Below are 25,233 nucleotides of genomic sequence, written 5' to 3'. Positions count from 1 at the left end.
GCAATCTCAGTCATATATGTAAGTTTTCATGGTAAGTCAGTCCTTTACTCATTGTTAAATCATAAAAGTAACTCCCCTGCTTAGGATTTTAAAGTCCCTTCCCAAGTAAAAACATTATATATATATATATATATATATATATATATATATATATATATATATATATATATATATATATATATATATATATATATATATACTATATATACGTCAGGAGACACAGAAACACTCTGTACTTTCTTTTACATATTATTAATATCACAAGACATTCACTTCTCATTTTCCAATCAAGCACCATCCGGTGTATTTTTTATTTAAATTTAGGGTAATTCAAGAGTATGAGTATTGATAAGTCTTCCAGTCCACTTCTTGTTACTTCAGACGAACAGCTCCCGCCTTCAGGGTTCAGACTCTTTTTATTCTAATAATACTTCCTGCGTGTCGATTGAAAACCTTCATCCCAAAAACCAATTCAACCGCGGCTGTCACAGCAGAGCTTAACGGATGAGGTATTCAGCAGACCTCGTGGCCACCCATTCTGGTAGAATTCCTGCCAACATCAGCTGGAATGGGATAGTTTTTCTTGAGCAACAATATTCATGATTTGACAAATATCTGGTATTCAATCACTTACCTACGTATATCATTACTCTTCATCAGTGCTATTGTGATACTGACTTATACAGTGTTACAAAATATTGACGTTCGATGTAGAATGAATCAGTAAAAGTTCGAGATTAGTTTGGTACCAATAGGAAGAAGTATTGTATTGTCATGTTTAAACCCATTAGATCAGAGACTATGACAACTCAGGGCTCAGGGAGTTTCGTGAAGGGAGTTCATTGTTTACTCTTTATGGTATCATAATGTAGATTGCTGTGTCGAAGATTAAATTTCATAATAAAAGCATTATGACTTCAAGCACTTCATGGGCATTATGTTTTTATTATGAACAAAAATGAGTTTTTAATTTATGACCGTTCAATTGTTCAGTTAGGTCAAGGACATCATTCTATGGTATATGCCCAGGAAATAATTTCTTTACTCACATAGGAACTTGGCAGTGAAACTCGTATTCGAGGTCATTCAACCGTGGTCAGCCGTAGAATAAGCTTAAATAATGAGGTTATTGAACTCACCTTTATAATTCATGTATATAATATATATAAACATAATATAGATGTATATATTAGTAGAGAGAAAGCAGACTTGACCACATACCTGCATTTCATGGTTCCAATACCCAGCAGTTTCACTGGCGTAACCTATTGTAGCGACAGCGTCCCGGGCAAACTTGGTAGGAGTTGGAACGCTTAGGCCTAAAAGAAAGTGGTGTTTCGTCATTCTTGGAAGCCTCGTAGCTACAACCAAGCAAATCTTTTGTGTTCTCTGACTCTGTTTTGTGCAAGGAATCCCTTTATTTCAGTTTCCGCATCATCGATATACCTTTTGCCTAATGTTTCAGCCAGCAATATTACTACAATATACTTTTCATTTCCTCTCTCTCTCTCTCTCTCTCTCTCTCTCTCTCTCTCTCTCTCTCTCTCTCTCTCTCTCTCTCTCTCTATCTCGGTTTGCATTTGTTTTTCTATTCTTTATTTACTCTAGTTCAGCGAATAATAATAATAATTATAAAAATAATATGGAAGGATTCCCTCTTAAGGGCAGTGGTACTAAAAGTATGTAATTGTTGATTCAACGCATTTAGCTTGTAGAGTCCTCTCTACTATTCTTATCACATTTTCCTCTGCAGGTAGGGGGTACAATAAATTTTCAAAGACCATCAAATTATATGATTTTGTTGCTTATTGTACTCTTACTACTCGACGCATACGCAGGTGGTCATATAATGAGAGAATGTATTAAATCAAATTCCTGGCCATTTTTTAATATCACACATTCTATCACGAGATGTCCACGCGCGTGTACGTCGAGTACAATAAGCAAAAAAATCATATCATTCCACGTCCTTTGAAAATTTATTGTACCCCCTACATGCAGAGGAGAAGAATATGATAATAATAGAGAAGACTCTACGTACAAACTAAATACCTTGAAGTAGAAGTTGCTTTTGGTACCACTGCACTGCCCTTAAAAGTGGGAATCCTTCTATATCATTATTATCGGTATGCAGACATTCAAGTGAAATGCATCATAAAAAGGCCAAGCGAGAGTTAATAGGAAATGGAGAAACGAAATCATAAAGACAGAAAGCGAGAGGGATTGACAAGTATTGAAAAAGGCGAATGACGAACATTGCGAAGTATCCGGATTATTCTTCTGAATTTCATCGAACAGAAGACGAGAGCATCAATTGTGAAGATCGATCACAATCACAAAGGTAGAATAAATTAAACTGGCTACCCCTAAACAACTGTATCATCATTCTATTCTCAATAGAAGTCTAAAGAGATAGCAAATGTCTGAATAATAAACTAGATTTTAAAAGTACTTATTGGGCTTATGAATCAAATTTTATTGATTAAAGAGCCGTTTATTCACTATGTAAATGTAAGAAGTATTAAATTTGTCTGTAAACCATTGCATCAGATTACAATTGCAAATAAAATGACTGCAGACAATTTTCATTTTTCAAGACGTATTTTGACCGAAAGCAACAGCTTCAAATCTTTGAAATAATAATTTACATCACAGAAAAAAATATGTAGAATATAACCCGGTTAACATTGATGAGAGGTACTTGGTGTCTGTTTTTGTAGACTTGAGCCACGAATATAAACCTGAATTGCATTTTGTTTTACAGTTGGAATTCTTAAAGAAGGACTTTAATCGGACCCTTATAAGATGGAGTTAGCGTTTGTGCAATAATATTAAAAATTCTCTCTCTCTCTCTCTCTCTCTCTCTCTCTCTCTCTCTCTCTCTCTCTCTCTCTCTCTCTCTCTCTCTCTCTCTCTTACCAAGTTTGCATATGGCTATGCTTTTATACCTTATCTTTGACTTAATTATAATATAGTAACCTGACTGGTTTTATATAAAAGGACAAATTAAAGCTAATTATACAGTAATATGATTTGCTGCGTATAAAAGATCAAATTAAACTTAATTACAGGGTAACTTGATTTGTTTAATATCAAAGGTCAAATTAAAATCAAATGTACAGTAACCGATTGGCTTAATAAAAAGGGTGATATTTAAAGTTGCTTTTACAGTAACATGAATTGTTCTATATAAAAGGTTAAATTTAAATTAATTATACAGTAATATGATTTACTATATATGAAAGGTCAGCTTAAAAATGCTTCTTTTTATCCTTTCACTTACTTGGTTTGCTAAAGGCTTTGTTCCAAGCGGCCATATTTGTGGCAACTACCCCAGGCAAGACAGTTTGGACGTCGACTCCAGTTCCTCTGTATTCAAACTCCAGACCTTTGCTAAAGCTCCTCACAAATGCCTGAAAAGAGGTATATATATATAAATGTATATAGATATATATATATATATATATATATATATATATATATATATATATCTATATGGATATATTATATCTATATATACATACATATATATTATTATATTGATAGCTTTTTATCTAGGGGATCTGGTTTAGCCAAATGGGTTACACTGAAAATGTACGCAACTTACCTTGGGATAACGCTATTCTGGCTAAAGCCTTAAGGTCAGATAAAAACATATACAAAAATTCCTGCTGAAGACCATCTTCAGAAGGGGCAGCGATTAGTAAACTTTTAGGGTTTAGCTTAATAAATTATATTTACAATAGAAAAGCTCATATCAGAAGAATAATAGCATAATTTGAACAGGTAAACAATAGTCCCAAAATAAAGGATATTAGATGAAAATGAATATGGTAGGTATCCTTGAAGAAACACAAAAGTGAACCCTATTCGTAGGGCGCCATAAGGGTGGGAATTACAGTGGGGATGCCACTGTGCACAAAATGATGAACAGATCCACAGCTGACTAACTCTTATCTGTGATAAGCAACACAAAGGGTTATCTAACCGAAATAAAGCACTTGATCAAGGAATCGATGAATTGTACAGAGGGTGCTTAAAATGTACTCTGTTTCGATAACTTGGATTTCAAATAATTATATTACACTTCACTGAATCATAAATCAAAATAACATCTAGTAAAAGCAATACAGGTCTCGCTGTAGGTATATCACACTGTGAAAGGAAAATGAAGATAGCAAAAGACTGACAGTGACATGACTAGCTTAGAGAACCTCAATCCTGGCGCTTTACCTTTGTCAGGAGATGGATTCCTCTTTTTCAGAGCAGCGGACGGAAGAGGAGGGCAGGTGAATAATAATCACAACTATTACTGAGGGCCGAGGGCCACTACAGCCACAAGTATCAATGGGCAGCTTTAGAAACCAAGGGAGGACAGTAACATCCTGGTCAAGCGTCCAGCGTCTTCTAAGAATGAACTTGTCCATGTGTGGCCCTCTTATAGCTTTGGGAGATTACGCTGCTGCTCAGTGCAGATGGCACTGGAGCTTCGGCTGGATTGCATTCAATGCGGGTCTCTTAACTGGACATGCAGTCATCAATATGGCGTCAAGCACATGGTCAGTTCTATGCCTTCTGCAAGCTGGTGCCTTGGGCAAGGATCGGCACTTCCTTCAGATAAGTGTTTAAAAATCAAGGCCTTGGCAGTCACCTGACAAGGAAATGGAATTGCAGAATAATCCCTCAAAGGTAGTGGTGAGAGAGATCTGTAGAGCGAATTTTGCCTACAGTTTACTTTACAATAGATATGAAAACAATGAATATAATTTTAGTGAATATCAAATATCTCATTTTGAACATGTCTTACTTTGAACATTACTTAATTTGCTTGAAGGAGAAAATTGCATGTGAGAGGTTTATATATATATGTATATATATATATATATATATATATATATATATATATAATATATATATATATATATATATACAGAAGCCAGGTACTATGTCGTACCTCTAAGTAAATGGGGATACAATCCACAATGAAGAAAAACCCAACCCTCTTGTAGTTTATAATATATATTCTTGTACAGGATTAAAGCTTTCGACCATCACCTTGAGGTGACATATCACATTTTAGTGAACAATACCACAGGTGATGGTCGAAAGCTTTAATCCTGTACAAGAATATATATTATAAACTACAAGAGGATTTTACTTCATTGTGGATTGTATCCCCATATATATAAGTATATATCTATATATATATGTGTGTGTGTGTGTGTGTGTGTGTGTGTGTGTGTATATATATTAAAATTAAATACACATATATATATATATACATATATATATATATATATATATATATATATATATATATATATATGTATGTATTTAATTTATGGATTTGGACTTTGCTGATGATGTTGCGTTGGTTGCTGATACGTGGCTGGTGCTGGTAGGTATGGTAATGAGGATGGAGACAGAGACACAGAATTTTGGCTTGAACATCAGCACAAAGAAGAGCGAGATCATGGTTGTGAGTAAGGATGATGATTGGGTGCACATGGAGGATATGACAATCAGAGGACAAGAACTCAAGCAAGTTGAGAAGTTTGTTTACTTGGGAAGTGTGGTAACAGCAGACGGGAGGCAAATTGAAGATATACAAAGAAGAAAACTAGGCGCAGCAAGAGCTTTTGAGGTTCTGGGAAAAAACGTTTGGTCAAGGCATGAAATCAGCTTGAGAACTAAGATGAGAATATTCAATGCAGTAGTACTACCAGTCCTGATGTATGGCTCGTCCACCTGGGCACTGATCAGAACAGAGGAGAAAAGGTTGGATGCTTTTGAGATGAAGCTGCTGAGAAGGATACTTGGCACTAAATGGGATGATTATGTTAGAAATGAAGACATCAGGGTGAGATTGAGGCAAAGGCCAGTCAGTACCAGGTTGAAGAGAGGAAGGCTGAAATGGTTTGGACATGTTAAGAGGATGGATGGGAATAGAGACCCCAAGAGAGCACTGAGAGCAGTACAAATAGGAAGACGACCGCTGGGTAGACCAAGAACGAGGTGGATAGACATAATTGTCAGGGATCTTGAGGATGAAATCCAAAACTTAGAGGAAGCGAGGGAAATGGCTCGGGATAGAGACAGATGGAGAGGAACTGTATCAGCCTTATGCCACTGGCCAGTGGCGGGAAGATAAAGAGAAGAAGTAAAGAAGAAGAAGATATATATATATAAACACACACCAAAAATCAAAATTAAAAAGTAAATACTCCAAAGATTACTTTGGTTGTAAAATTAGAAGTAAATGTGTCTTCACACATTTATTCTCTACAATCATGTAATCATCATAAGTGGTCTCAATATCTTTTAAGTAGTGCATTGCAAACACAGACTTACATCTCCAGTAAGTTGTTTGCAATATGTCTACCAGAGACAAGTTATGTTTAAAGGCTAAAAAGGTAGCCACTGCTCTAACCTGATGAGCCTTGACTTTCAAGTTACAGTTAGAGATCTTCTCCCACTTGCGAATGTGCCTGTTTAATGAGGTCTCTAATAAAAAACGAGATAGCATTTTTAGATAGAGGTCTTTAAGTGTTCTTGACTGAACACCATAGATTACTCATGGGCCCTCTGATATTTTCTGTCCTGTGGAGATAATACCTAAGGGCTCTCACAGGACATGAGGTTCTCTCATCATCCTCTGTGTCTACTAAGTCAGAAAGATTCTTTACTGTAAAAGACCTTGGCCAGGGTTTCGAGGGTAATTCGTTCTTTGCTAGACCCCCTAGCTTAAGAGGACAAACTGCATTCCCTTGTGAAAATCCCAACCTTGTATCTAAGGTCTGGATTTCATTGACTTTCTTAGCTGTAGCAAGAGCCATTAAAAACAGGTTCTTCCTGATTAGATTCCTTAAGGAAGCCAAATACAGGGGTTCAAACTGTGGTCCTGAAAGCCACTTAAGAACTACATCTAGGTTGCAAGCTACCAAACTCTGTCTTAGGTTTGGTACATTCAAAAGACCTGATGAGGTCCGAGATGTCTCGATTTGCCGAAGTGTCTAGACCTCTGTCTCAAAAAACAGAGCTTAACATTGCTCTATAGCCTTTTATAGTTAACGATGATAGCCCCCTCTCTGATCTAAGATATAGGAGAAAATCTGCTATCTGTGTTATAGTTGTTTTAGAAGAAGAGATGTTATTTCTTCTGTGCCACAACCTAAATGTCAACCATTTCGCCTGAGAGACATTGTTAGATGACTGTCGTTTACTGTTGGCAATAGCCCTAGCTGCCACTCTTGAAAAACCCTTCTATCGAAGGAGTTTGACGACAGTCAAAAACCTGTCAGGGCCAGAGTTGATAGGTTTTGGTGAAACCTTCTAAAATGGGGATGTCTGAGCAGCTCTGGTAAGAACCTCGGGTAGTCCACTAAAAGGGCTAACAGATTGGCAAACCTTTCTTTTTGTGGTCAATAGGGTGCTATCAGTGTAATGGTGAGATTTTGATGAGCTTGGAGCTGGTTCAATACCTCTCTTATCAGGTTGAACAGGGGAAAGGAGTTCACATCCAGGTTCGACCAATCTAGTAACATGGCATCTGTTCTCCAGGCTCGAGGATCCGAAAACGGTGAGCAATAAAGGGGAAGTGCGTGGTTTCTGGATGTGGCGAACAGACCTAGAAATGGTTTCCCCAACAGTTTCCAGTCTTTCATATACTCTTCTGTCCAGAGCCCTGGATGAAATGTGTGACTAGTTTCCTCCCATTCTGTTCTGCCCATAAAAGAAGATCCTTCGTCGTTTCGAAGAGAGGGAAGGAGTGCATCCAACCCTGTTGCCTTATATAAGCCAATGCCGTGGCATTGTCTGAATGCGCTGTTATCAACTTGCCTTTACCTTTTCTTGGAAGTAAGGGAGGCCTACATGAATCGCCTTTAATTTCCAATTGTATATTCACATTTGTTTTTCCTTCTGAGACCATATTCCAGAGATCTCCTTGTCTCTGAGGTGAGCTCCCAAGCCTATATCTGATGCATTGGAAAAGAACTCTATGACTGGGTTCAGACGAGACCAGTGTCCAGCAAACTCATCCACTAGTTTGCTGAACATATCTGCATTGATATAAAATTATTTACTTTTGTCAGGCAGGATTCGATTCTCTTAGGGATGAGAATAGCCTGAAAATTCAGAGAGTCTATCTGAATCCCCAAATAAAGAATCTTCTAAGATGGGGTCAATTGCGATTTCTACAGATTTACCAACAAACCTAGATGTTGTGTCAATTCCAGTCTTTTGCAGGTCCTCCATGCATTTCTCCTTCATGGGAGAGAGTATCAACCAATCGTCCAGGTATAGAATAATCCTTATACCTATCAAATGTAGCCACTTTGCTAATGGAGCTAAAACCAAGGTGAAAGCCTGTGGGGCAGATGTTAGGTCAAAGCGCAATGCTTTGAATTGAAACACCTTGTCTTGATGAACAAATCTCAGGTACATATTTCCTTGAGGATGGATGAATCGGCTCAAGGAAATATGCATCTTGCATATTTGGGAGATCATCCAGTCTCCCTAATCGATGGCTGCAAGTAGTGAGTGGTCCGATTCCATCCTGAATTTTGTCTTTTCTATGAAGAAATTCAGTGCACTTACATCAAGGACTGGTCTCCATCCTCCTGTAGCTTTCAGTACTGCAAACAGGCGATTACAGAATCCCTTCAACCTGACATCTTAAAGTTTTTCTATCGCCCCTTTCATTATTTAGGAAGTTACTTCCTACGCAAGGGCCAAAAACTTCTCCGGTCCTGCGGAGTAAGATATTAATCTGATCAGAGTGTTTACCAGCAGTGGCTGCTCTCTGAATGCAATTGAGTGGCCTTCTTTCAGAACCTGTACTATCCAAGGTTCCGCTCCTTCTTGTTTCCAGTTCTCCCAAAAGAACTGGAGTTTCATGCCCGCGGACGCATAGAGGACTGTCTTTTCATTTCTTAGGAGTAGACTTGGTGATTGACTTCTTGACCACTTTAGAGAAGAAGCATACACTGCCTCTCATTCCTTGGAAGGAGTTCTCTGAAAAGGAGATATAGATTTCGTCGAAAAAGACGACCAATCTCTCGGATGCCTTGCAGAATCAGCTAGCAGTTCCTGAGTAGATTTCCTCTGTAGCTCCAGAGTAATCTCATTAAGAACTGACTGAGGAAAGAGGTGCTGGTTATCCAGGGGTGAAAAGAGCAAAGCTGACTTCTGATGAGAGGTTACATTCTTAGAAGTAAATGAACAGCAAAAATCTCTCATCTTTAAAATTCCCATTGCAAACAGGGAAGCCAGTTGATGGGAGGCATCTCTAATTGCCCTGTCAGAGCAATAAATAACATTCAGCCAGTCTTCGGCGACATCCTCAGCCAATGGTAAGAAACCCCTAATCTTCTTACCTACAGCCCCAATTGACCAATCCAGAAAACTGATCACTTCCATAGTTTTGAAAATGTTCTTCAAAGATGATCTATCTCCGAACCTGAAAACATAACTTCAGCCACATTCAAAGCAAACTTATGAGCAGTGTCAATCATCCCCAAGAAGTCCCACTGGGAGGAGGCAGCCACTCCCAGAGGGAACTTCTCCAGTTGAATAAGAAAGGTGAGAAAGGGGAATGCAAAAGGAAGACTTTCCTTGAAGCCTTTTCTCCGAAAGCCAGTTGTCTATTTCCTCTAAAGCATTAGAGGCTGATGAGGAAAGTACCAACTTAGGTAACTTAGAAAAGTCTGAGGTATTGTCCATAGTACATGTCGATTGCAGCTTAGATGGAGTTGCAAGAGAGAAAAATTTGGATTGGCCTCTAGAAAGTAAGTTAAAAGTGCCACATAAGCCATGTGTGGCTTATTTTGTCTGCTTCATCATCATCAGTAGAAGGCTGAGTGGCCGTAGTCTCTGAAGTTGTCTTCTCAAGCTGTCTCTTAATCAGCACCAACGAAGGGTCAACTTCTTCCTCCTTAGTTGCAGATATCTGAAAAGGAAAAGAATAAGTCTCATAAATAGGTAGTTCAGGCACTGAGCACCTGGGTGCTTCCTGGTGTAAGGGAGCCTGTAGGAGCTATCAGTCACTTCAGATGTGAGCGCACTCCTGGGCACTCATGTGAGTAGTAGGAAGATGGCGCCAATGGGCGCCTCGATACCAACATCTGTCCTTTGGGAGCAAAATATTTATGATCCTGAGTATCTTGATCAAAGACAGCCTTTCGGGACTGTCCCAAAAACTGCAGGAAGGCTGAGGGTTCCTCTCAGGTTTCTTATGCCTTTTATAAGGCAGAGGAGAGTGCTCCACTGAAGAGGGGTGTCTCTTCAATGGGCGTGAGTCCCTCAAATAATTCCAGTAGTGCCCCAAATCCGGGCTGGGTGTTCCTGGGCTTGATGAGGGACAGTGAACATCAGAATGCTCAGGTTTGCCAGAGGGGCGACTAACCGTGGGCAGACCCCACCAACCTCCCTTAGGACTCCAGTATACCTCCTAGGGGAGTCTGATAGTGACCTTTGCCTAGGAGCGTCAGCATGCCTTACAGCCACCTCCTCCACTAACACTTCACTACCACTTTTATTCAGTTTATTCATCAAGAACCTCACTGACTCACCTAGTTGAGTAACAGTAGACACCATCAGTCCAAATTTCTGGTCAATTATCTCTTCTGGATTACCAATGCAATCTGTCTCTGATGACCGTGATTCCAGCAAAGGCAGTGGATGCGGACCCTGCATACCTGATACACTGGTAATAGGTGAAGCAACAACAGATCCTTTAAAGATCACCTGTTTAGGGGTCAAATTATTAGATACCTTACTTTCAGCTCTAACAGCCGCATTCCTCTTCTGGTCCCTTTCGAGTTTCCTAAGATGAGAAGTCAAATGTTTCCACGTCTTTTCATCTCATCCTTCACATTCTTAACAGGTATCCTTCGCATTCTTAACAGGTATTATTAATAGAACAATCTTGACCTCTGCAAGTAGCACAGATAGTATGCACATCACACAAAGCTTTAGTCATTCTAGTATTGGAGCCTTTGCTGCAATACCTAAAACTAATTGAACTAGAATCTGACATAATAATGAATTAAATCAATAAACAAAATAATATCAGTAAGTATAAACCACTTCTTAGAGTAAACTAACCATAACATAAGCCGGCAAATCAAATACAGAACTGCCAAACAAGCTCACAATTGGCAATTCTCAATGAGAGAAAAACCAGTTGAACAACTAAAAAAACAAAAAATAGACACCAATAAACCATTTAACAAAAAACCACAAAAATTAGATGCAAAATAATAACCAAAATAAAAACTACAAGCCTAAATATTTCACCGCAGTGAAACAACAAGGTAAGATTTGATGGGAAAAACAAGCTGCTCTCCTATAACATGTTAGTCCTGCTCTCCTACAACATGTTAGGACTACAGAAACAAAATTGAGATATTTTCATGTAGTTGTTCCTCTTCCTACCAGGTAGTGGGAGGGGCCTGTTCATCTACTGGGCACAGGAGGAAGAAATTTTTAACCATGAATTCTCAGGAATTTAAGCTGCTGTTGAGCAGAAACCACAACTGTATAATTACTGGGTAAGTTACACTAATAAGATCACAAAGTTTATCTATGTGCACAGGTGGCTTGAAAATGTTATCTGAGACTCATTTCTTCAAGTTATCAAGCACGAAACTTAATGGTACATTCGTGAATGAACAAACTATATCTAGGCTGTACATAGAACCTATGTCAATCTTTTTCTTAATTTTATCCATAAAGTCCATACTGTGCTTAATGTGAGATTTCGAAGATGTCCCTACTAACTTCCCCAAAACCTGAAGCTCAAAGGAGAGATACTGAACACCTGGGTCAGCAAGTGCATAGTTGCTGCTAAACAGGAACAGGAAAAAGGAAAGAAGGAAAATGATAAGGACAAGAAGGAAAGAGAAGAAAGGGAGGAGAAAGAAAGACAGGAAAGGGAGAAAGAAAGAGAAGAGAGGGAGAAACAAAGGGCACATGAGCTCATCCTCAACAGCTGACCCTAATCCCAAAATGGACTGATTCCGACCCCAAGGCCTGGCTCAACCACATAGAAAAGGTCTTCTCCCCTTACATGCCCAGTCCCACAGAAGTTTCCCTGATTCTGGGGAAGCTCATAGCCAGAAAGGGTGCAGTCGCCTTCCGATCCCTTTCCTCGGACAACCAAGGAAAGCTCAAGGAGGTCCAAGAGGCATCACTAAGGAATATGAAATCACCCCCGAGTGCTGGAGACAGCATTGGCAAGGCTGTCCCAAGGAAGCAGGTCAAACCTGGGCCACCTGGGCTCACCACAAGATCCACTCCCTCAAGTGCTGGGTAGAAGCCCTATGCTTCTCCACCTCCGATTCCCTGTTTGAGCGCATACAGGCCAAAGACTTCTACTGTGCCTCTGGTGCTCTCACCACTCACCTCTGTGACAAAGCCCCAAGATGTTTGCCAAGTGCTGCCACTTGGTGGACAAATGGGACATATTCCATCCTTACATCAGCTCAGTGGGACAGAAGATGAGTCCCCCTTATCTCACCTTCAGACTAAATCAGATAAAAAAAAAATGGGCATCCTCAAAGGAGACCTGTGTGTGTCCATTGTAAGGAGGTTGGGCACCTCAATAGTGCTGTCTGAAGGACAAGGCTACGCCAAAGGCGCCCACTAGTTCCACAATGGGACCACCCCCAACTGATCCTAGTCTGGCTCTTGGTAAACAACAATCTGCCTGCTCCCTCCATAGGGAGCAGTAACTCAAAAGGACTTTAGCAAAGAAATTTGCAAGGACTGTAGCCAGAAAGATCATACGTTCACAAAATATAGGCATTGTCGAAAATACGCTGTACCCAAAGCAGTTCACACTCATGTCAGCTCCCAACAGCCTGCTGAGTGGATAGGCCTTGATGCCATAGCGCCCCTCAATGGTTCCACTCCACCTTGAATGCTGCCAAACATCATTGACACCAGGTCAGAGGTCAGCCTCATTACTCAGGAGCAAGTGCCTCCCAGTCCTACCATTCATGAAGACAAGTGGATGAAAATCTGCTGGGTGAATGGTGATTCCAAGAACCTCCCTACAATTTTTCTATGGGTTACCACAGGTGATTCCTCCAGAGAAAGAGAAGCTTCTAAATTGTCCAGTCTCTCGCAACCGGATGCCCCCTTCTCCTGGGCCAAAATCTTGTCCAGTGGAGGGACATCTTGATCCCTCTGCACTGCATGATAGCCACGACCCCTGACAAACCCAAAGAAGGGTACCTAACGCCGGTGCCAGTCCGCTACCTGCCAATCTCTCCTTATCAAAAGTCCCTTGGGTACAGGAACAGCCTGACACCCCACTCGACCAATCTGACTCCGTACCTGCAGCTGCCCTCTTCACCACTGGGGCAGATGCCTCCCTTCCTACCTTAAGCAGGGAACAACTTATCTGTGCCCAGACGGAGAATGCCACCCTCCGCTGCCTTCACTCGGTAGCTATCACTGATGATGAAGAAATTAAGGATCTGGTAAAGGAAAACTTCCTCCTACAGGATGAGGTACTCAACTGAGTATCTGGGGACAGCATGAGCCTGCTCAGGTCATCCCCGTCTGGTAGTAGTCCCCTCGTCCCTACAGCAACACCTCCTCTGAGTGGCACTTGAGAGCATCGGAGGACACTTCAGAGTCACCTGGAACCATCCAGGCCATTGAAGGAAGATTCTGCTGGCTGGGCCTATAAAAGGCTGTCAAGGCCTTCATAATAAGCTCGTGCCCCAAGGCCTCTCTTAAGAACATTGCCTCTGTTGGCGTCCCCTTCCAGGATGTCATCATCAATTATTATATGCCCCAGGGATGTATCAAGAGCTAGACAGGACACAATCACTGTTTTACTATCATAGACCGATTCACTGGTATCCAAGAACTCCGTAATGGCCATCATACAATTTTTCTGTCGTTTTGGGTTCCCACCACAATCCAAAGTGATCAAGGGCAACATTTCATGTCTAAATAATTCCATGACAGCATGGCCAGCCATGGCATAAAACACTTCAACTCCACTCCTTACCATCCTGAAAGGCAAGGAAAAGTGGAGAGATTCCACCAAACACCCATCTCTATTCTAGTGAAACTAGAACATGAAGCAGGAACAACGTGGGAGGGGAACCTCCCCTATGCCCTATGCCAGGCATCCTCCAAGACCATAGGGTGCAAACTTCCCTACACTTACTCCACCAAAGGCCCCTAGACATATTGTACAAAGCCTGGGCCAAACAGACAAAAGCAGACTGGGCGAAGGACTTGTTCAACATCCAGCAGAATCTTCCGGTTGCATGGGCTGTCACTCAAGACACAGAGGCAGACACTCAAGAGACAGTCAAGCTCAAGCTTGACAAGAAAGCCAGAAATAGATCCTTTAATATTGGAGACCAGGTTCTGGTGCTGCAGACAGGAGCCACTTGCCCCTCAAAACTCAGGTCATGGACCCCCACAAGATACTCGGGAAGTGAGACACTTTGAACTACCTACACTGTGAGCATAGGCAAGCTAAATGACTGCACATTAATTTGTTAAAACCCTACCTATCCCAAGAGAAAAAGAAAACCAGAGAAGCCCTCCCTGCTCCCGGGGCCCTTGTGGGCAGTGTTGCCAGATTTTTTTCTCAAAAATTTTTATATGTACATGAAAAAATCTGTAGAAATCTGTACTTACCAAAATATAATCTGTAGAAAATTCTGTGGGCACCATCACTATGATAATGTCCCCCTCAACAAATTCCAAAGTCATATTCAACCTCGAGCCCATTACCCCAGGACTTCAGTCACCAGCGACAGGACATACAACTACTGTTAAGCACACACCTGCAGGTCACCCAGGGACCACATCAGATGCATCAACATCCTGGAATGTACGATACATCTGCGGGAAGGTGTCACTCCTATCGCGCAAGGCTGCTACTGAGTCAATTTGTAGAAGGAAAAGAGGATCAAGGAACAAGTACAACTCCAACTTATCAAGGTCTTATCAAGGACAGCCGTAGTGAGTGGTCCCCCCCAGTAGTTTTGGTTCCTAAGGCAGGAGGGGGAGATAGGTTATGTATTGACTTTCGGAAGTTGAACGTAGTAACCAAACCAGAACCATACCCCCTTCCGAGAATTGAAGCCTGCTTAGACAGCCTGGGCAGTACCCCCTATTTGAGCAAAATCTTAGAAAAGAGATACTGGCCCCTACCAGTGTAAGGTGATGCCCTTCGTGTTAAAGAATGCACCTAGCTGTTTCCAGAGGCTGATGGACAAGATCCTGGCAGGTACAAAAAACTGTGTTGCATATCTAGAAAGCATAGTTGCCTACACCCACTCGTGGGAGGAGCACCTACAGATCATTAACCAAATCCTCACTGCCCTACAAAAGCCAACCTGGTTAAAAACCTCAAGAGGTTCCAATTTGGGGTGACTAAGCAGGAAATGGTAGACTGATGCCTAAAGATGCCAACCTCAAGAAGTTCCAATTTGGGGTGACTAAGTAGGAAATGGTAGACTAATGCCTAAAGATGCCAACCTCTGTGCCATTCAGGATATCCCATACCAGAGGACCAAGAGGGAAGATCAATGTTTCGTCGGGATGGTCCAGTACTTCTGACGGTTCATTCCCAACTTTGCTGATGCAGCTGTCCCTATAACTAACCTCTTTTATGGCAAGCAGCCCCTCCACTGCACACCTGAGTGTGAGAGGGCATACGACCACATCAAGGCAGTACTCATCAGTCAACCAGTTCTTCATACCCCTGACTATGCCCAGCCCTTCTGCATGGTAGTTGATGCCAGTGACATTGGCTTTGGGGCAGTCATGTCCCAAGAAAAGGATGAGGTTAAGCACCCAATAGCCTACTATTACAAGAAGTTCAACTCAGCTCAAACCTTGTACAGCACTATAGAAAAAGAGGTTCTGGGTATGATTCTGGCCATGCAACAGTTCAAGTCCTATCATGCTGATCATAAATTCCCATTAATAGTCTTAACTGATCATAACCCTTTCAAGTGTCTCAAAACTTTCAGGAACTAGAACAAATGTTTAATGTGTTGATGCACTGGCCTCCATGACTTCAGTTTGAGAATCGAGCAAATCAAGGGTGCAAATAAAATCACTGATGTCCTTTTGAGGCATCAGAGCTAACACCCTTATCAATGGCTCCCTGTTACCCATCCACCAGAGTAACATTTTACTCTCTCCAGAGTGAAAAGTCACATTATTTCTACTCAAAATACTAACTCCTTTAGAAAGCGTAAGATCCTTCCTTCTTTGATTCTATCATTTGTCATTAGTTATTACTCTTGTATTATTATTATTATTATCATCCTAAGTGCCAACCATCAGACTGGATGGCTTCCATGAGTTCCTGACTCTCACAACATACAGCTATATGTATGACCCTCTAACTTTTACTTAATAAAAGCCACTAGGCTCAGGCGACTTTGGTGCCATGTCTGGCACCATACTCCGTCATACCCGAGTACCATGGCATCACCTAACATAAGCCCACAAGTACCTCATTTATTCCACCTTATCAAGGCAAACTAACCACATACTTTGCATAACAAAGTTAACCCTATAGTCAAGTGCATGATTAAATCTAGTTGTCACTCTAGTAATAACCTTGTAAACTTAATCTTATGTTGTTACTTTGAGTCAAGAGATATGCATACATTAAGTATTTTCTTAATATTTTCCTAACTACATTGCTTTAGCTTAATGATAAACATTTCTCGAGTCATTTAGTCCCAGCAGCAATTCCATTCCGTGATTATGTAATTACTAAAGTGAAATAACTTGCAGTTATACTTTACCACAGAAATACTAATTCTAAGCTTATTAGAGCAACAAGGGAAGCATACACTGTTAAAGTGAAGTTGTCTTGCTTCTACACATTCTCACCCAATATGAGGTGTGATATGTCAACTTCTTGGTGGAGTTGCAACAAAGGACACTTCTTCACAATCCAGCTCTCCTTTCAAGAACATCATTTTCAAAAGAAATTAAACTAAAATCGTTTCATAGCACTGTCAACATAAACAGTCGGTTGTAGAGAATTTGCTTCTCCTACAAAGCTCTTGCTATTCTTTTTTTTTTTTTGGCGGTCATTCATTCCCATCCTAGACCATGTGACTGCATTAAAACTCCTTTCCAGGTCACTTCACTGCCCATGGAGACAATCCACGATCATATGATCGCACTAGGAACTACTTAAGGGAGTTCCTGAATCAACGCCATAGGAGGCACTAAGCCAGGACATGCACCAAAAGAGAAAGTTGGGTGACCATTTGACACGAGATCACCCATGTGGGCCTAGCATTTTAGCATGCAGTCAATAAAGTGAAACACGAGGTCAAGGCAGCACGATAGAAAACAGACGACTCTTGCAAGAATGGGAAATTAATCTGGGTGAAGGAATGAGAGGAACAACGCAAGACACCTCTTGTCAGAGGCACACCGGATGCAGTCCTAACACCTACTACCCTATGAGCCGCAATCCCTAAGAGCCATTTCCCAGACCATATGGCTGACTTCCAGTCCAGTATATTTTGCTAGCCTGCTTTTTGTGTTTCTAACACAATTCTCACACAGACCGAACTGTTATTACTTGTGATCATAAGTGAATTCAACAGTGTTATATCCAAGGATCTGTTGGCACTTTCAATGCATCCTTGAATCCTTAACTGTGCTAATTTTGTCGGTTAATCACATGCATTCTGCACCGAAGACAAAGTTTTCTCACTGTGGATCCTTCTGCTTTGATTGTGCTTTCATTGCGGTGATAAACCGACTGTAATTTGATTGACGGTGCCCTTAAAGTGAAATCCCGGCATACAGTTATCATCTGTCCATCATAATTTAGTGCTCCAACAGGATCCCTTTCATCTATCCTAATTATTCCCATCTTCTGATTTGTGTTATTGTAAAAATATGTAATTCTAGTTATCCAAAGAGTTTAATCTAAAATTTCCTCTTTTGGTAAAGCCCTCAGCTCATATTCTTTTCTTCTGTGTTCTTCCAAACTGGAAATTCTATTGTGTGTGTGTGTTTGTGTGTATGTACCGTGGAGGTGCATGAAGTCATTCCCACCTTTGTAGCGGCATAAACCTGGAAGTATGGAAAGGGAGCAACGGCGGATAATGAACCAACATTCACGATGAGGCCTCGTTTCCTGGCCAGCATTCCAGGAAGAACCATCTTGGACATAGCAGGAACAGAAGCCACGTTCACGATGATTTGATTCCAGATCTCGTCTTCAGTGATGTTCTCGAACTTGGATGGGGTGGCGAAGACGCCCACGTTGTTAACTGTTGAATACGAGCAACCCAATAGACATCGCTCACTAGGATTGGGAAAATCATAGGTCTTACACAAAAGCACTCTCCTGTCTAGACTACATTGCATTCAATTTATTGCTATAATTAATATTTGTGAAGAATAAATGTCCATATAGATGTCTAAGCCACCGTTTGCTTGAGAAGCAAGCTTCAAAGCAGCATCCTTTTAGGTGAATAAAACAAGGGAGAGAGTTCATCCAAGGCTTCAAAATTGGCATATAAGAAATAGCATCAATAGCAATTTCAGGTGAAATTCATGGTTGTAAGCACTGAAATTTATGAAAGGTAAAAGATATTTTGGCTTGCAAAAATAACCTCAAATAACATCTGTGGATGGAATAGTATTAGCTGAAAAGTACGTAGCAACACTTTTTCAAATGAAGAACCAAATCTAACAAGAGTGATATTAATGATTTTTATAATGATGATAATAAAAGCTAGGAAAGGTGAAACCAATGAACATATTGTGAAGTTGTAGTCTTTACCACTCCCATCAAAGTATTAACTTATGAATTATGAATTCCAATAATGCTCTTTTTTTATTTTTTTCATCAGGCTCGGGCCGTCTAAAACTTGAATCATCAAAGGTATCACATATCAATCAAATGAAAAACTTAACACCAAAGAAATTTGGAATATCCGTGTAGAATGTAGAAAAGAACTGAAAAATTTAAATAACCCCAAAAAATCTCAAATACCGTTAAGAATATGAAATACTTCCCAAACTCTGCCTTACCCAGAATTCCGACATCTTTCTTGGACACTTTGTCCGCAATGTGATCGTAAATCATTCTTCCGTTGGAGAAGTCTGCCTGGATCACCTCAACTTCAACATTGTGCTTGACTCCTGAAAAAAAAGGAAGAAGAGTTAAAATCTACGAGAAAGTTTTTGCTCAGACTAGTTACGTCTGAAAGGTTGCTCAGTCAGACGCTGAAGTTAACATTTCCTAACATCCACAGGGCAATAAGAAAGGTTTGCTAATAAGAATTAGAATAGGAGTCATCAACGTGACGTCATCAGCACGTCTTTTCCAAACAATAACACTGCTGGTGGGCAAAAAGCCATTTCCCCCTCTTGTACCTTATGAGAAGAACATTGATCATTCAAGTTAATCTGCGACTTATCTATAAGCAATGGTTCAGCTGTGTCTCGTAGGATGCACAAATAGGTGGGGAAAAGGAAGCCTGGTATCCTGGCATCGTATTCCTATTTGCAACACTTTACACTTATCCAAGTTAAAAGGCATTTGCCATCTTTTTTACCACTCTCCTATTTTCGTTAGATCAGTTCTTAAACTTTCCACTGTATCTGGGCCTGCTGCATTTACACCTAGTTTGGTGTCATCTGCAAATTTGGTTATCCTGCTAATTAAGCCTACATCAAAGTCATTGATGTAAGTTAATAACAAGAGGGGGCCAAGTACAGAACCCTGAAGAACTCCGCTTGTTACACTGCCCATTCTGATTCTTCACCATTTATTACGACTCTCTGTTTTCTATAAGTTAGCCAGTCTTCGATCCAGTCTGTTATTTCTCCTAAAATTCCTATAACTCTAACTTTTGTCATTAGTTCCTTGTGTGGAACTTTGTCAAAAGCCTTTTGGAAATCTAAGTAGAGTATATCTATTGATCTACTACTGTCGTACATACCAAGCATGTTATGGAAAAACTCTAAGAGGTTTGATAGGCAGCATCTGTAATGTCTGAAACCATGTTGGCTGTTTAACAACAAGTGGTTTCTATCAATGTGATACACAATTTGATATGCAATTATTGAATCAAAAATCTTACAAATGACTGACATTAGACAGATTGGTCTATAATTTCCCGGCTATTCTCTTGGACCTTTTTTGTTAACTGGGGGCACAAAACCTAGTTTCCATCCTTTTGGTGCCTTTCTTTGTTCTGCACTTTTTCTGTAGAGTTTATATAGGTGAGGAACTATCTCCTCTTTTAGCTCTTTAATTTATCTTGAATGAATCCCATCCGGGCTAGGAGATTTGAACTTGTTAAGTCTGTCTATTTTGTTATTAATGTCCTCTTCTGTAAATATTATTTTGTCCAATGGTTCTGGCCCTTCATAATTAGGTTCCTGTAGTGAGGTAGTGTCTTTAATTGTGAAAACACTAGTAAAAAAGTTATTCAATAACTGCTTTTTCTAAGTCTGAGTTCACCAGGTTACCTCTATCGCCCTTTGGGAAACCTATGCAGTTTTTTTTATTGGTTCCCTACTATTAAAATGTGCAAAGAATTCTTTTGGGTTTTCTTCACAAACTGATGCAACTCTCTTATCCATTTATCTTTGCATTTCTTACTAATTTGTCCACCATTCAACAGAATTCTTTATGCTTGCTTGTTTCTTCTGGTGTTGATGTGGGTTCGTTGATTTGTGCAATGTCTCTTTCTCTTATTCTGTTTTTAATATCTCTGTTGAATCACTTAGGCTGAGGATTGCCATTTGTTAGTATTTGCCTTAATGGTATACATCTAGAGCGTTTTTCTGTGTATTCCTCTAGAAAGGCTTCCGAGTACTTGTCTATGCCTGTGTTATCGTCATACGCTAGATTTCAACGTACTCCTTTAGCATTTTTAGGTCTTGTCGACGGTAGTCTAATCTCATTAATATCTTCTTCTCTTTTTTATGTTGGACATTAATTTGAAATTAGATCATTTTATGGTCGCTTTTGCCTAGATTTGCACCTACTGAAAGGTCAGACACTAGGTTATCTTCTGTTGAGAGGACGATGTCTAGTATGTTGTTTTCTTTAGTAGGTTTGTCAACCCATTGGTGGAGGAATTCATTTTTTACAAAATCTAAGTCTCTTTCCTTCTGCGTTTGATGCAGAGATCACCGGGTCCCAGTATACTATTATGCAGAGTTTGTTGTTTATCTCTTGTCCTAGTAGTACATACAGCTCCTCATCGGACATTTGTGGTTGGTGGGGAGATCTGCATACAAGTATTAGGGTTATCTTCTTCCCTAGACTGTTTATATTGATGCCAATCACTTCTTGCATGGAAGTAATCTTACACTCTATTGGACTGAGGTGGTCCCTGAGACCCACAGGGCTCTTGGGCTATGAGACTTGAAAGCTAACCTGTGGACAGAGACAAAGATGTAGACAACATAACTGTCGATGGATTTCAGCTATATTGTAGCAGCTTCAGAAACTAAAATCCCGTGAAAATGAAAATAACACTTCCAAGAGTATTCCATATTAGTAGTTATTCTCATAATCGTTCAAAATGAGTAGACATCACATGGACCATACGAAAAGGTGGCTAACTTCTAGATCAAAGGTGATGGGAAGTAGAATGTCGGTTAGAGAAAGATAAAGTCAAGAACAATTTCATTAAAAGAGACCAAAAATTAGTATCGCTGAGCCATGATGGGAGCGCTATTGTACAAACATGTGCAATAAAATATCCATCCTCATGAATTCCATTGAACCCCAAAGCATCATAACCTTCATATGAAACATGAATTGATTGTGTAGGTATATTAGGAAATAATATTAGGGTGGAAGTCAACACTGTGTCAGTATCAGTGTCATGGAGCGAAACGGTGAAAATAATCGGGAAAACGGAAGAGAAGAGAAGAGAACTCACACTTCACCTCCAAAGACTTACTTATTTCTTGAGCCACTTCGTCCAACTTCACAAGAGTTCTTGAAATGAGTACGATGTTGAGACCGCTTTCAGCCAACTCATGAGCATAGGCTTTACCGATGCCGTCCGTCGACCCCGTCACCACTGTCAAAATAATGGTATACTACAGGGCAAGGAAGAAGAAGAACGTGGATTGGAATATCATGGTTACAGTAAACTATCAGTAATTCGCGTGCAATTATATAGCAGCATTAACTACAATTAGAAACATTTACGGATCTCTGGAGCAACGGCAACATATTTGAAAGCTCTTTGGCAGGTTTGTTGGCAGAACAGGTTGCTTTTATCTTAAAGAATTCAAATTAATTAAACTATTGGACAAACAGGCATCTGCATCAGTGGCACTTTATGTATATATATATATGATATATATATCCTATATATATGTATACATACATATATCTATATTATATATATATATATTATATATATATATATAATATATATATATAAAGTGCCACTGATGTAGATGCCTGTTTGTCCAATAGTTTAATTAATTTGAATTCTTTAAGATAAAAGCAACCTGTTCTACCAACAACCCTGTCAAAGAGCTTTCAAACATGTTGCCATTGCTCCAGATTATATATATATATATATATATATATATATATATATATATATATACTATATATATATAGATATATATATATATATATATAATATAGTATATATATATATATATATATATATATATATATATATATATACATATATAAATGAATTTATATAAACTTTTGTCTCATATACAGTTACATGATTTAGATTTACAATTATTAAGCAACAAATTTAATTTAGAAACCGATTCACTTCAATCGTTTCGAATCCCACTTGTGAAGAATCACTTATCCCTCACAGCAACACCCCTTGAGTGGAAGTGGTTTCAGCGGTATAATGAACCCGAAATTAAAAAGAATTTGTGATTAAATATATATATATGCAGTATATATTACATAATGGATCGCTTACGTAAATGGAACAAATATTATAGGCAATCTCTACATACGTGGCTAAAAAATATGTTTTTAGGGAGATTCGAGTGAATTAAACAGTGCATAATATCCGAGATAGCAACTACAATCAAACACAGGAAACACTCCAGTTCTTACATGAACAAATGATAAAGGCTGATAATGAAACGTGAATGAACATACTATGACATTCTTTGGTTAAATACAAATAGAAATGAAATTAAGGTAGCTTTGAAATATTGCCAGAAGCCTAAGCAACAATTGATCCTGAGTCAGCTTGAGACTTGTTCATGTTTTTTTCTGAAGATGGAGAGTCTCATAAGCCTATAGTACTACCCGAGCCTCACCTCCGGTGAAACCGTGAGAGACTTACCTGCCCAGCCTCCGTATTTCTTCTTCAAGTTCGTCTTATACAATTTGGATATGTCGTGACAAAAGACGAAGCGACAAACCATCCACACCATTTTCAGAACTATAACTGCCACAGCTATTTTGCCGATGATATAAAATACAAAACCATCATCGCCATTATCGCCGATGAGGGACATGATCACTAGCTAACAGTTGGGGGAGAACTGACTGACAGCGCTGGGCAGCGCAAAACAGCGTCTCGTTGGAGATCAATGTCTTAACGCTTATCTTATCTCCAGTGGAACGTGGATTGCGCGTCTGCCTCTCTAGATCAATGTCGTTGAATATACAAGTTGAATCTAGAACTTAGGCCATGGCCCAAGCACCGGGACCTTTGAGGTCACTCAGCGCTGAAATGGAAATTGACAGTGAAAGGTGCAGCAGGGGGAAAACCTCAAAGCAGTTGCGCTATGAATCAAGTGTTAGGAGAGGTTGGAAAGTAAGACGAAGAAAGAGAATATGAAAGAAGGTAGAATAAAAGGAACGAAAGCGGTTGCAGCTAGGGGCCTTCAAGAAGGCACACTGCAAAGAACCTTAAGTAATGCCTACAGAGCACCCCATGAGGTCCACTGATGGCACTAAATCCTCCCCCACCCCCATAAGGGACCTAGATCAATGTCCCACCGGCATTTTGTTCGTCATGCCGGTTCATGAAGAATTTCTTTGGTTCGTAAATAGCGTGAAGTAGTTTCAACCCACTAAGGTGAACAACCGAGTTCTCATAAAAAAAAAAAAAAAAAAAAAAAAAAAAAAAAAAAAAAAACAAAAAAAAAAAAAAAAAAATTTAGCTTCGTCCTACGATAATTGAAATTAAGTATCTATTAATTATTTTTTCCAGGATTTTCAAGCTACGAACTTGATTTCAAATTACCGTGTGGTTACTGTGGGCAGACAGCAATGAGAGCCTCTAGAATAGTGTTGTGCAAAGACCCAACAAAAACAAGTATTTGTTAATCTACTCATCTGCCTCTCACGTCACCCTTTTTTTCCAAATATAACCAGATTCTTCCCCGCAACGCCACAGGCTGCAAGGAGCCTCTATGAAACCTCGCCCCTCAGTCTTTCCTATGCCCTCACTTTCATCAGTCTCCACTTATCTCCAACCTACCGTTTCATGTATGTAGCTATACATAGGTATGTACTCTGCTGAGCGTAAAAAAGCAACAATATATAATTGACTTACAACGATGAACGCTTTTCTGTTTAAATAATGAAGCTTGAGACTGGAAAGTGGTAAAAAAAATCATTTATTTTATTTAGTGATATGAAAACTTATAGGGAAAGTATATATATGTATATATATATATATATATAATATATATATATGTATATATTAATATATTATTATATTATTATCAGCCGTTACTAGTCAAAGGCCTCAGACTTGTTCTTCCACTTCCATCTGTTTGTGGTCTTTCTATGCCATTCTATACCTGCAAATTTTCTTAGCTCGTCAATCCATCTTCTCTTCCTTCCCCTGCTTCGTTTGCAATCTCTAGGGACCCATTCTGTTATTCTTTTTGTCCATCTATTATCTGACATTCTCATTATATGTCCTGCCCACATCCATTTCTTTTTCTTGCTTGTTGTTATAATGTCCTCAACTTGAGTTTCTTCTCGTATCCATGTTGCTCTTTTTCAGCCTCTTAGTGTTATTCCGATCATTATTCTTTCCATACCTCTTTGAGTTGTAACTAGCTTATGTTCTAAGGCCTTAGTAAGGCTCCAGGTTTCTGATGCATAAGTTAATACTGGTTGGACCATCTGATTAAATACTTTTCTTTTTAGAGAAAATAGCATTTTACTTTTCATAATCCAATTTTGTTCACCACAAGCTCTTCATCCCATGCTTATCCTTC

General features: G+C 39.6%; 1 protein-coding gene across 1 annotated transcript; it reads right to left on the bottom strand.

Moving 5' to 3' along the window:
* Positions 1–233: 233 nt before the first annotated feature.
* Positions 234–23,541, bottom strand: LOC135209271 (inactive hydroxysteroid dehydrogenase-like protein 1). The gene is made up of 7 exons (XM_064241978.1): positions 23,337–23,541; positions 21,957–22,079; positions 19,063–19,173; positions 18,079–18,296; positions 3,284–3,413; positions 1,222–1,319; positions 234–563 (listed from the first exon to the last, which is right to left on the bottom strand). Exons 1-7 carry the CDS (start codon positions 23,509–23,511, stop codon positions 498–500), a joined length of 921 nt encoding a protein of 306 aa, XP_064098048.1. The 5' UTR covers positions 23,512–23,541; the 3' UTR covers positions 234–497.
* Positions 23,542–25,233: the final 1,692 nt, after the last annotated feature.

The sequence above is a fragment of the Macrobrachium nipponense genome, chromosome 37 (assembly GCF_015104395.2).
Source record: "Macrobrachium nipponense isolate FS-2020 chromosome 37, ASM1510439v2, whole genome shotgun sequence".
Taxonomy (NCBI): Eukaryota; Metazoa; Arthropoda; class Malacostraca; order Decapoda; family Palaemonidae; genus Macrobrachium; species Macrobrachium nipponense.
This window is presented reverse-complemented; position numbering and strand designations above follow the sequence as displayed.